This window comes from Necator americanus, chromosome III (genome assembly GCF_031761385.1).
Source record: "Necator americanus strain Aroian chromosome III, whole genome shotgun sequence".
NCBI lineage: Eukaryota > Metazoa > Nematoda > Chromadorea > Rhabditida > Ancylostomatidae > Necator > Necator americanus.
This window is the reverse complement of record NC_087373.1, coordinates 20,142,798-20,152,694: the sequence shown is the minus strand read 5'-3', so window position 1 is coordinate 20,152,694 and position 9,897 is coordinate 20,142,798. Positions and strand designations below refer to the sequence as shown.

The 9,897-nt window shown below is 42.9% G+C and overlaps 1 protein-coding gene across 3 annotated transcripts; it reads right to left on the bottom strand.

Annotated features, from left to right (window-relative positions):
* Window positions 1-1,576: 1,576 nt before the first annotated feature.
* On the bottom strand, window positions 1,577-9,757 carry RB195_010227 (uncharacterized protein; the record flags this gene model as incomplete). 3 transcript variants are annotated; one of them, XM_064191128.1, is made up of 4 exons in its annotated part: window positions 1,577-1,758; window positions 2,043-2,118; window positions 2,170-2,270; window positions 9,577-9,757. In XM_064191128.1, 4 exons carry the CDS (start codon window positions 9,755-9,757, stop codon window positions 1,577-1,579), a joined length of 540 nt encoding a protein of 179 aa, XP_064048711.1. The 3 variants fall into 3 exon arrangements, with proteins under 3 accessions (XP_064048711.1, XP_064048713.1, XP_064048712.1); XM_064191129.1 differs by lacking the exons at window positions 1,577-1,758; window positions 2,043-2,118; window positions 2,170-2,270 and adding exons at window positions 2,412-2,747; window positions 2,821-3,095; XM_064191130.1 differs by lacking the exons at window positions 2,170-2,270; window positions 9,577-9,757 and having other exon boundaries at window positions 2,043-2,151.
* Window positions 9,758-9,897: the final 140 nt, after the last annotated feature.

Genomic DNA, 9,897 nt, shown 5'->3' with positions numbered 1-9,897 from the left:
TGCTCCAGTAATAACGGAAGAAACATTTTTATCCTTTTCTTTTCCTTCGTAAAACAAATTTCAGGTGTGATGAACTTTGGATAAATAATTTCTTCCGGAAACCATATTTACTGCACACAACACCGCCCCTAACTTCAACTGTGTCGGAAAGACTAATCCGTCGCAACCATCGGAATTATTGGAAGTCTTGGATTCTTGGGATGAAGTTTTGAAAGTAGCATTCAAAAGAAAATGAGTCACTGCCACTGCCACAGTCACTTTCAAATATATTTCCAGAAAATACTTGAGACAAATGTACGGACTGAAAACAAAAAGGCTTCTCCAACCTTAGTTAAATACTTTCATAACTCCGCAATCTTGGCATATCCCGTAGATACACCTCTGTGTAAGCAAAAGATGTTCGTAGAATTTGCTCTAGACAAAATGTTTTACATATTTGTAAGCCATTCAGAACAAGTCTTAGCAAGAAATGCATGCAGATGTCAGATTTAGCAACAGTCTGGACATAGCGATTTGCTGTAGGCTTGTGAGTTCTACGGATGTAGCTTTCTAACTTTTGTTGTGGCTTTGCGTACACGTCTGATTACCATAATCTTCGTTAAGTATCTTAGCACTGATTGATGACGTACCTTCCTGAAATATTCTAAAAAGAAGCTGCCGTAAAGCAAAGCGCCAGAGCTCACACCTCCACAGGTCAAATACCTTAAGGAACGTGAAACCATTTGCAACAAACATCCGTCTCGTAAGGCTGAGCTGCCGGTCACTGTCGATTGAACTCCAGCGGCTCTGTCCAGACTGTTACGATATCTCCATGCACATTTTGTAGAAAACGCGCATCAGGCTGCCGATCAGTATCAATAACTTCATTATCCACTGCGATGATTCTGATAGGAAGAGAGTACGCGGAGTCGAGAAGGGTCAACTCAAACTTTGAATTACGAGTGCACACGCACTTATGGAAACCACGTAAGATTCCCACAGAGATGCCTCTTTTGATAAACCAAACATGGTGCTGTCTATGATACTCACTGAGCAAGCAGTCATTACCTAGATTACCTTGACTCCCGTCGATCTTCGAACTGGTCGAGCGGGCGCCAGTAATTCTTCCAATTGTTCCGATCGCACGCCAGAGTCGCCCAGTGGTTCCTTTTTTCGCATGCGACACAAAGAGCATCATAATTTTCTTTGAAGGTTTTCGTGAAGAAATCTCATCATCTTCCTTCTTCCTATAGTGCGCTTAATATAGTTGCTTATGGCTCTGGTCCAACGGTTGTCGTTAAAGCGCATCACGTGTCCGGCCCACCTTATTTTACTTTCCTTGGCAAACGAGGCGGCGTCTCTAATTTTCCATCGCTGACGTAGGAGAGAACTTCGAATCCCGTCCCTCACTTCCGTGAAGTGTGTACTTCTAACATCACTCACTTAATTGCGCGTTCAATGACGCTCACCGTGTTTTCTTCCTGCTTGCGAAATGCCCAGAGTTCCGAAGCATAGGTCAAAGCGAGAAATACGGTGGCATTGAACAGGTGAGCACGAAGCCGGGTGTTGTTGGTCTTCTTCAGTACATCCTATGCTCTTATACGCTCCCCAAGCCGCTCGTCTCCTCCTGCCCTGCTTGGGAGTCAGGTCGTTCATCAAGTTCAATTCCCAACCCAGATAAACGTAGCTGTTGCATACCAATATACTCGTTCCGCTGAGCGTGAATGGGGCATCCGGGACCTATCCTTTGCGCATGAACATCGCCTTTCGCAGATTCAGCTGAAGACAGATGCATCCACATGTTTCGTCGAACTCGGTCAGCATTCCTTCCGCTTGACTGATGTTAGGTGTTATCAGAACGATGTCGTCAGTAAAGCGCAAATGGTGTAGCTGCCGACCATCAACCTTCACTCCCATGTCGTCTCATTCCAACTTTTGCAATGCGTTCTCGAGGGTGGCTGTGAATATTTTGGGTGAAATTGTATCGCCCTGTCGGACCCCCCTCTATTCTTGTAGAATGGCGAAATTTCGGTCGTGAAGCTGCTGTACAACTCTCGAAGTACCTTTATGTACTGAGTAGGGATGTTGGTTGTCGAAGGCTTTCTTGACCGCTTCCGTCTCAACTGAGACGAATACCTTCTTCAAGTCGAAGAAAGTGAGACAGAGCGGCATATTGCACTCTTGTTATACCTCGATGAGTTTCGCAACAGTATGAATGTAGACAATCGTGCCGAATCCTTTTCGAAACACTGCTTCCTCGCATGGCTGTCCTTCAGCCAACTTTTTCAACCCTGTTAAGGATCACTTCTGTAAAGAGCTTGTAGACGACGGACACTAAGCATATTGGACGATAGTTGCCAATGTCATGTGGATCTCCTTTTTTATACAACAACATGGCCTTGCTGGTCTTCTACTGTTTAGGAACCTCGAATTCACACAGGTAACGTGTAAATAGCCTCGCCAGAGTGTTGATGAGTAAGGTTCTTCAGGTGTTCTGGTCTTATTCTGTCGGAACCAGGTGCCGTACGATTTCTTACCGACATGATAGCATGCCGTACTTCGGGCGGAAGAACCTCTGGAATGACATGTCCGTCTTTCCTCAGATGTGGCAAATGGACATGGCTGTTGAAGAAATCAGAGTAGAAGTCGTAGACGATTTTCTCCATTCCTTTTCTCGATGCAATGGTTGTTCCCTTCGGGCTCTTAGAAGCAGTCATCCTCGTCTTGCGACTGGCGACGTCTCGACGGGTATAGCGGGTGTTTTTCCTCTGCAACTTCAGCCACCACTTCTATTCTTCTCTTTTTAAGGTCTTCCTTTATCGCCTTTCTGCAAGACCTTACGAGCTCGGACGTGAGTTCTTGGTTCCCTGCGGCTCGTTCTGCTCCACGCTGGCGTGTCAGCTCCGAAGTTTCAAAAGACAGGCATCTCTTGGTGCTTTTAGAACTCTCAGCCTTCTTCGTGCAGTTGTGAAGGTGTTCAACAAGCCGGTCATATTCTTCGTCGATGTTGTCCATTGCGGAATCTTCCCAAAAGCCGGCTAACGTAGCGAAGAGATCCCAGTTAATGGTAAATCTGGGACTTCTCTCATCTGCACTTGGCGGCTTTTTCTTCTCCCCTTGTGAAGGAAAATCTTTCTCGGAGGATGCGATGATCCGATCCCGTATAGAACTTTAGCACAACACCGACATCCGTCAGGCAGAACCTTTCACTGACGATGATGTGGTCTATTTTATTACCGTACCATCCCTCTTTTGTTGATTTGTTAGGATAAAGTTGAGGGTTTTTGTCAATGAAGTGTAATGTTCAAAAAGGGTTGACCAAATGCGGTGTTATGACAAAATTATCGTACAAACCATTCATTGCAAGTAGGATATGGGCGGCATTGAATTTGTGTTATGATGAGATCTTGATAGAACTGAGAAAGACACTGTTTGTCGAGCAAAGCAAAAGCACGGGCTGGAAGTAGCGGAAACATGTAGCCGTTAAAATGGTTCTCATCTTTACTGTTGGTGCAACCTCTTTTTCTGATTATGCCCCTTTACAGATGATAAAGAGGATTTCTACTTCTTTGTCAAATGAGCGCTTCCGATTTTTTTAAAGTGGTTATAACACCTCATATTTGAATGTGATTCATCGTGCAATCGGGCTGTGCGGCGCCAGTGTCGGCAAACAAATGCCAGTTACGTTTCCTCCTCACTTTCATATATTGTGCGTTCATCGCTGAACTGTTCATGCGAGCACAACTGAACCCTGGGTTCGTATGCTACGATAATATCACAATATGAGAAGCAAGGGTTAGCCATCCGCAGCATTTCATGCCTTTTCTAAATCTGAGATCTCAGACGCCTCCATACATCCCTTCTGGATCGTATATGCGATTTTTCACTGCTTTCTAGTTTCTTTTTTTTAGCGGTTAGTGAAACTTAGCTCTGTGTAAAAAGCTCTTAAGAATACCTGTGCCTTTTTCCGTACAAAATCCAACTATCATTTATATTCAGCGGCATTCGCTTTTTTCTTTATATTTGTTTAATCTTTCGCTATCATCGGCGCCGCGAGTTGGGCGAAAATAATCTAGAGCATCAATCAAATCATTCTAACAATGGTCCTGTATTCAAAAAATTCATAGTTACGTTAGTAACTAACCCTTCAAAGAATCTGGACTTTCCATTTTTAAAATCTTTCGTGCAGTAACAGTGCGCCCTAACAATTTGCATGTATTTTGAGAACTGTTTCCACATCTCAAGCAGTAAATTGAATTTGAATTTCTAGACTGCCTTGTATAAAAAGCTTAAGAAAATTAAGCTGGAGGCGTTTCAGTAATCCCCTTCTAGATTATCAATTTCTTCTTCGAGTGCATTTCTTTAGGCCTGTACAAGATTCCCCTAAATGCATCACCCACCGAAACTGGCGTGGTGATTTTCGTTGAAGTATACCTATATCGGGAATGCGGTCCCTTACGACGTCCTCTTTTGCAACGCATCACCCTTGCGCCCCAACTCCACCTACGACTCGTCAAAAATCCATCTGGACGCCCCGACATTCCATTCGGACGCATTCCTATATTTCCACATTTCGAAACCGCCTGTTTACAGTGATACAGGGAAGGATGAGCGGAACTACCCCAGTATCCATAATCTACCACCCGACATAGGTATACTCCAACGAAAATCTAAGTCACACCAGATTACTGGGGTGATTCCTTTAAAGGCAGCGCGTCAGGAAACTCGTGGGAAAATTAGAGCTCGGGATGTTGACTAGGAGTTTAGGCGTTGTCATTTTCAGTTCGCGCTGATCGTCCAGAAAAACGGCATGGGAAGCGGTGTTTGTTAATACGAGATACGTTGGAACGCCACGCTCCGATTCTCTAGTAGCGTGTTTTCCACTTTTGCTTGAATACAGTGCTGAGGAGACTTCATGGATTTTCGACCGCTCTCTCGTAGACGCCTCACAAAAAAAATGCCGTTTCTTACGCCGTTTTTGAGGACAATTAGGAGGAGTTGAGCGCGGTCACACTCATAGTCGTAATCTACCGAATCCCGAATTCTATCTCTGCCCACGGAGACCCCAACATTGTCAGCTTCGTGATACGCTGGTTTTAATCATGCATCTGTTTTTTCAAAGAATTCCTCATAAGCAAAAGACAAAGGATGAACGACTTTTAAAATACTAAAGAATGACGTTAATCAATCCCTTTGGGCTGCTTTTCCCCTCCCAGACGGTTGAGGTAGCAATTTATCGATGTGAAAGGATAGTATGGTTGACTCTGGGGCATTTTGAACCATCTTCCGTGCCGTCGCAAACCGCGCTACTGCATGCACTGCACACCCTCTGATGTGAAAAGAAAGAAATAAAGGTACAGTTTCCACCAAACTAAGTTCTCTAGCCTTCGCCAGTAAGGAGATTTGGGATCAGCATGCTGACATTGCTGACTACACAAACTTTGGCAATGGAAACGGGTCACGGTTGTTTTGAAAATGTCCGATTTAATCGTAACATTTGAGCCGGCGATTAGCGCGCAATTTTAGCGAGTAGCCACACCTGTATCTCACGACTGTCCCCTGGAAACTCGCGACGCATATTTTATGCATGTCCTTCTGCAAAAGTCATTATTTCCTTCAACTCCAAGTTTCAATGCAGTGAAGACTAATTCTTTCTGCAGTTTTCCATTTTTCTGAGATAAATTACAGCATGTTTTACCACTTGTGGAAAAAGGAGTAGTATTTGCTCGTTTAGCATTAGATCTCCTTTCTGGAGATATTATTGCAGTATCAACAGACAGTTACAAGTGCTAATTTCCCATTCAGCTGATTGGAAAAAGAGTGCTCGTGGAAGATGATGGCTGGATTTGCTGCGCTTGCTCATTCGTGGGAGTTTCACTGCTCATGAGTTCTGTCTCTGACGAACGCTGTGTCTCAGAATTTCCTGCACAAAAGTCTTGCTAAGAACCCTAAACTCTGTCTTATCTATGTTAATCTGTCATCAGTTCAGTGTGTTCTGCGATAAAAGCGCTTATTCATTTTCTACACTGGAAACGTTGCAGCTTATGATTTGCTCGCTGTTCTCCTCTTTCTTCTTTGACGCGTTAAGTTTCCTTCGACGTAGAAGATGTTTTCAATTCATGCTCATCAAATATGTATGTGGGCAATGCATCGTCAAATATTTCACTGATAGTTGTGAATGGCTAATGGCTTTGTTTGCTTTTGATAACAAGAATCGCTCCTTATTTTACTCTTTTCGACTGTTTTTACTGTTTTTCTTCAAAAACCTTTCTCTCACAATAATGCTCCTTATTCAAACAAAAATGTCAGTGAAACGAACTCAAACTGATTTGATTGAACTTTGGAATAGAATCACTTAATGTTTTTCTCTTACCTTGATGATCTCTCTAAGGGTGTTTTTATCTAAGGGGCCCAGAGAAGAATAGGAAAGAATGATGCAGAGATGATTCACTGGAAAAGAAGTCCAACCTCCATAGACGTACACAGCAGTAGGGACACCCGTGCTCCGAAGCACTGCATATGAATCCTTAACATTATCGATTTTGCGGATTGATGCCAGCGATACCGAGAAATTCTGGACGAAGTTGTACAAAGCGACGATAATAATCGCACTCCAATTCTATCTGGCTTTTGAAGTCACCTTTTGAAGAGGTGGATTTTCTTGGATGTGGCAAAGTTGACGAAACTTATCTGATGACAAGGAGGTGACTTTGTTCCAATTCCTGTGATTCATTTCTCCTCCCTGGGCAAACGGCAAAAATTTTGATTCGGCTCATCCTTCTTGTAGAAACATTTTAGTTTCGTTTTCATTTTCATCTTCGTGTGTTACGCCCTTCACGAAGAGATAGAACGGTGTGTTTCTCCGTAAGAACAGCACGATATCCACCACCACACCATGACGTATTATCGTACCACAAAAAATACTGTAGACAACCATTGCACATAGTTATCGTGAGCAGTCCTTTAGACGCGAATTCTGGATGTTTCGTATATCGCAAGCTCTGTTTTCCCCTATTGTTGTTATCATTAAGGAATCCGTAAAGCAACAAGATTTCAATGAAATATTCATTGGTTGGTTTCCTCAGAAATTTGTAAATTTCGAGTTGAACATCGTTCGTTTCTGTTATTTTCTGTCCTGCATGGGGATGCGAATGCAGGTGTGAAGAAAATTATAAAATTAAAAAAGATGCTTATTATTGATATGTTGTTGTTTTTTCCTGTGTGTTTCGGTTTTGAGGTTTTGTGTGGGAAAGCGCCAAAGAGAAAACTGCTGGGTAAGCAGAGCTTTGTACATGCATCGATTCTAGAAGAATCACTGTACTTATTCGTTTTAGCTCGTCTTGTGACAGGTTGTGACAATATTTATTTAACATCATGTTTGCCCGTTTCGAGTTTTTAGTTCCGTAATACCATCAAGTAATTCAGTTGATTGCTGGGAACTGTACACATTCTTTTGTATGGCTGCTCTTGATTCCATGACTGACACTTCTAATCTGAGATCTTCCAAGTTTTTTGGATATTAGATTCAGAGATTATTAGATTCTTTGGAAGTTGGATCATTATGATATATAGTATCTTCTTTCTGAACTGAAGCTTAGTCAAATTTCTTTTTATAAGGATTGGGAAGCGAGAAAGAGAAAAAGAGAAAAACATGCGCAGATTCTTCGATACCACCGCACCGTCCACTAAAGCGAATCTACTTTGGTAAAACTCGTACTAGGATCTAGGAATTTCGTCATTTTTAAAATAATACAAGCGGAGCTTGTGTATGTTTGTTGCAGTCGAAAACAACGAGCACTCTAGGATAGAATAGACGAGCTAAAGGAAGACTTCTTTTCCGGCATGGTGGTGAGTGCAGAACCGTCGATCCCCAAAGGAGCACATCTATTACAAAGTTACAATCATAGCCGAAACCAAACCCGTGCTTCCCAGTGAGTGTCTGCTGCAACACACGGTCCCTATTTGCTAGGGATGCTCTCATGAGATTCCTGTGTCCTGATCGACGTTGCATAGAGCTCATCCAGTTGAACACATTCGGCGCCGACTATATCGTGGTGAGAAAGGGACGGAAGGGAAAGCTAGATTACCTGAAATTCTGTGAAAATTAATGACATATTTATAACATATTTACGTGTGAGTTCAGTAATCAAGTGTCCATTAGTCCGAAAATTCCAAAAATCTCCGCCTCAAATCAAAAGATTCATTATATGATGCCAGAGGTTTATTTTGATAGTTCGGACACCGACGACGAAGACTGCGTAGGAATGCAGTAACCGACATGTGAAACCTTCTCGAACTCATTATTGTATTTCTCAATCTTTTTCGCATATTCTGCTCAGCTCCCTTTTTCCTCTTTTCCATCGTAATCGGATGTCCATGACGCTCACCTGCTTCATTTGGTATCGATTATATGCGGGAGGCACCGTCATCGATGACGAACGTAACCTGTGTTTCACATCCATATGTGAAGACTATGGTCGTTGACATACCCCTGTCTTCTGCTTTGCTTTGTAGGCCTCCACCACTTCCCCGTTCTTATAAAACCGACGGTTACAAGTAAATTTTTTGAATAAGTAAAAGATTGCAAATCTCAAGCATCTTTTAACACAATTCGAATTTGCTCGCAAAAGCTTTGCTTATGCTCTAAACCTTTCCTGTATTTTCTTTCTCCTATGCTCATGTCATGTTCGTAGATCTCTTTGAGAACAACCTAGGTCCTGCAATTTTAATGCAACGGGCCACGACGACGACCTCTGCACGAGAACGGAATGTCGGTTGTGTTGATTACGAGTGTTAACGTGTTCTCACTCATTTCCACACGACAGCTGTGGAAAGCGACGAGGGCCTTCCTACCTATTAATTTCCTACGAGGGATCTTACGACGTCAACTCTGTACGCCAGTTCCTCAGCGACCGGTACGTTGACTTGAACATGCTGCCGAAGAGAATCCCATTGATTATCTTCCGCTTGCTGACGGACGCGGCTCTGTGCAGGAATGATATGTTATTACGTCCCTCATACGAAAATGCGAATTTGAATCCCTTTTCCCATGCGTTTTTGAGAACTGTTAGGGGAGAATTGAGCATGAAGAAGCTCATAGTCGCAATCTACATCCCTATCCCTACCTTTTCGTGTGTAGATCCCAACGCGCTAATTTTGCGATATACTGCCTTTAAAGGTAGACTCTTTAAAGGTGCAAGAAAAAAGACAAAACAGAAGAAACGACACCTACTTCACGCTGTTCAGCGCTATTCATAATACACGAGTAGCTTCCTTTTATGACTTCATTTTCGACTGTTCGCGAAATGAACGAAATCGAATGGAAACATGGGTACTCTCGTTGCTTTTTGATCGGTTACCTTTAGCGGACTGACAACAGCGCGCTTTTTATCTATCTGGAACAACTTGAATTTAATGAGTTATATTTGAAAATGAAGTAATAACAGTACATAACATTGGGTACATAACATAACATTTTGCCCATTGGGTACAAAACATATTTTTTTAAAAATCAGGAAATCATGAAAAATAGCTGCTGAATGTGTACGGCTCACCGTTAAGTCACGCTGGTGTCAAAGGGTTAAACAAGATACCTACTTAGATACATAGTTGCCCCGTCTTCTCTGGATGTGCGAGCCCCAGTATCTCTTTCACTCGTTCCCTCGCCATTGTCATCCAAGATGTTCTCAAGTTTCGTGAATGACGCTGATGAGGTCCCTGAGCCGTATTCAGCTGAGCTCTCAGCTTTTCCATCCGTGTGGCGTACACGCCACATCATCTCGTTGGCCGTCTCCCTCGAGGGCGTTCAGCATCTCTTGGGATCCAGTCTAGCGTTCTTCTACTCCATCCATCGTCGATTCTTCTTATAATGTGACCGGCCCATCTATGCTTTGCTTTCGATATATACTCCATTAGGTC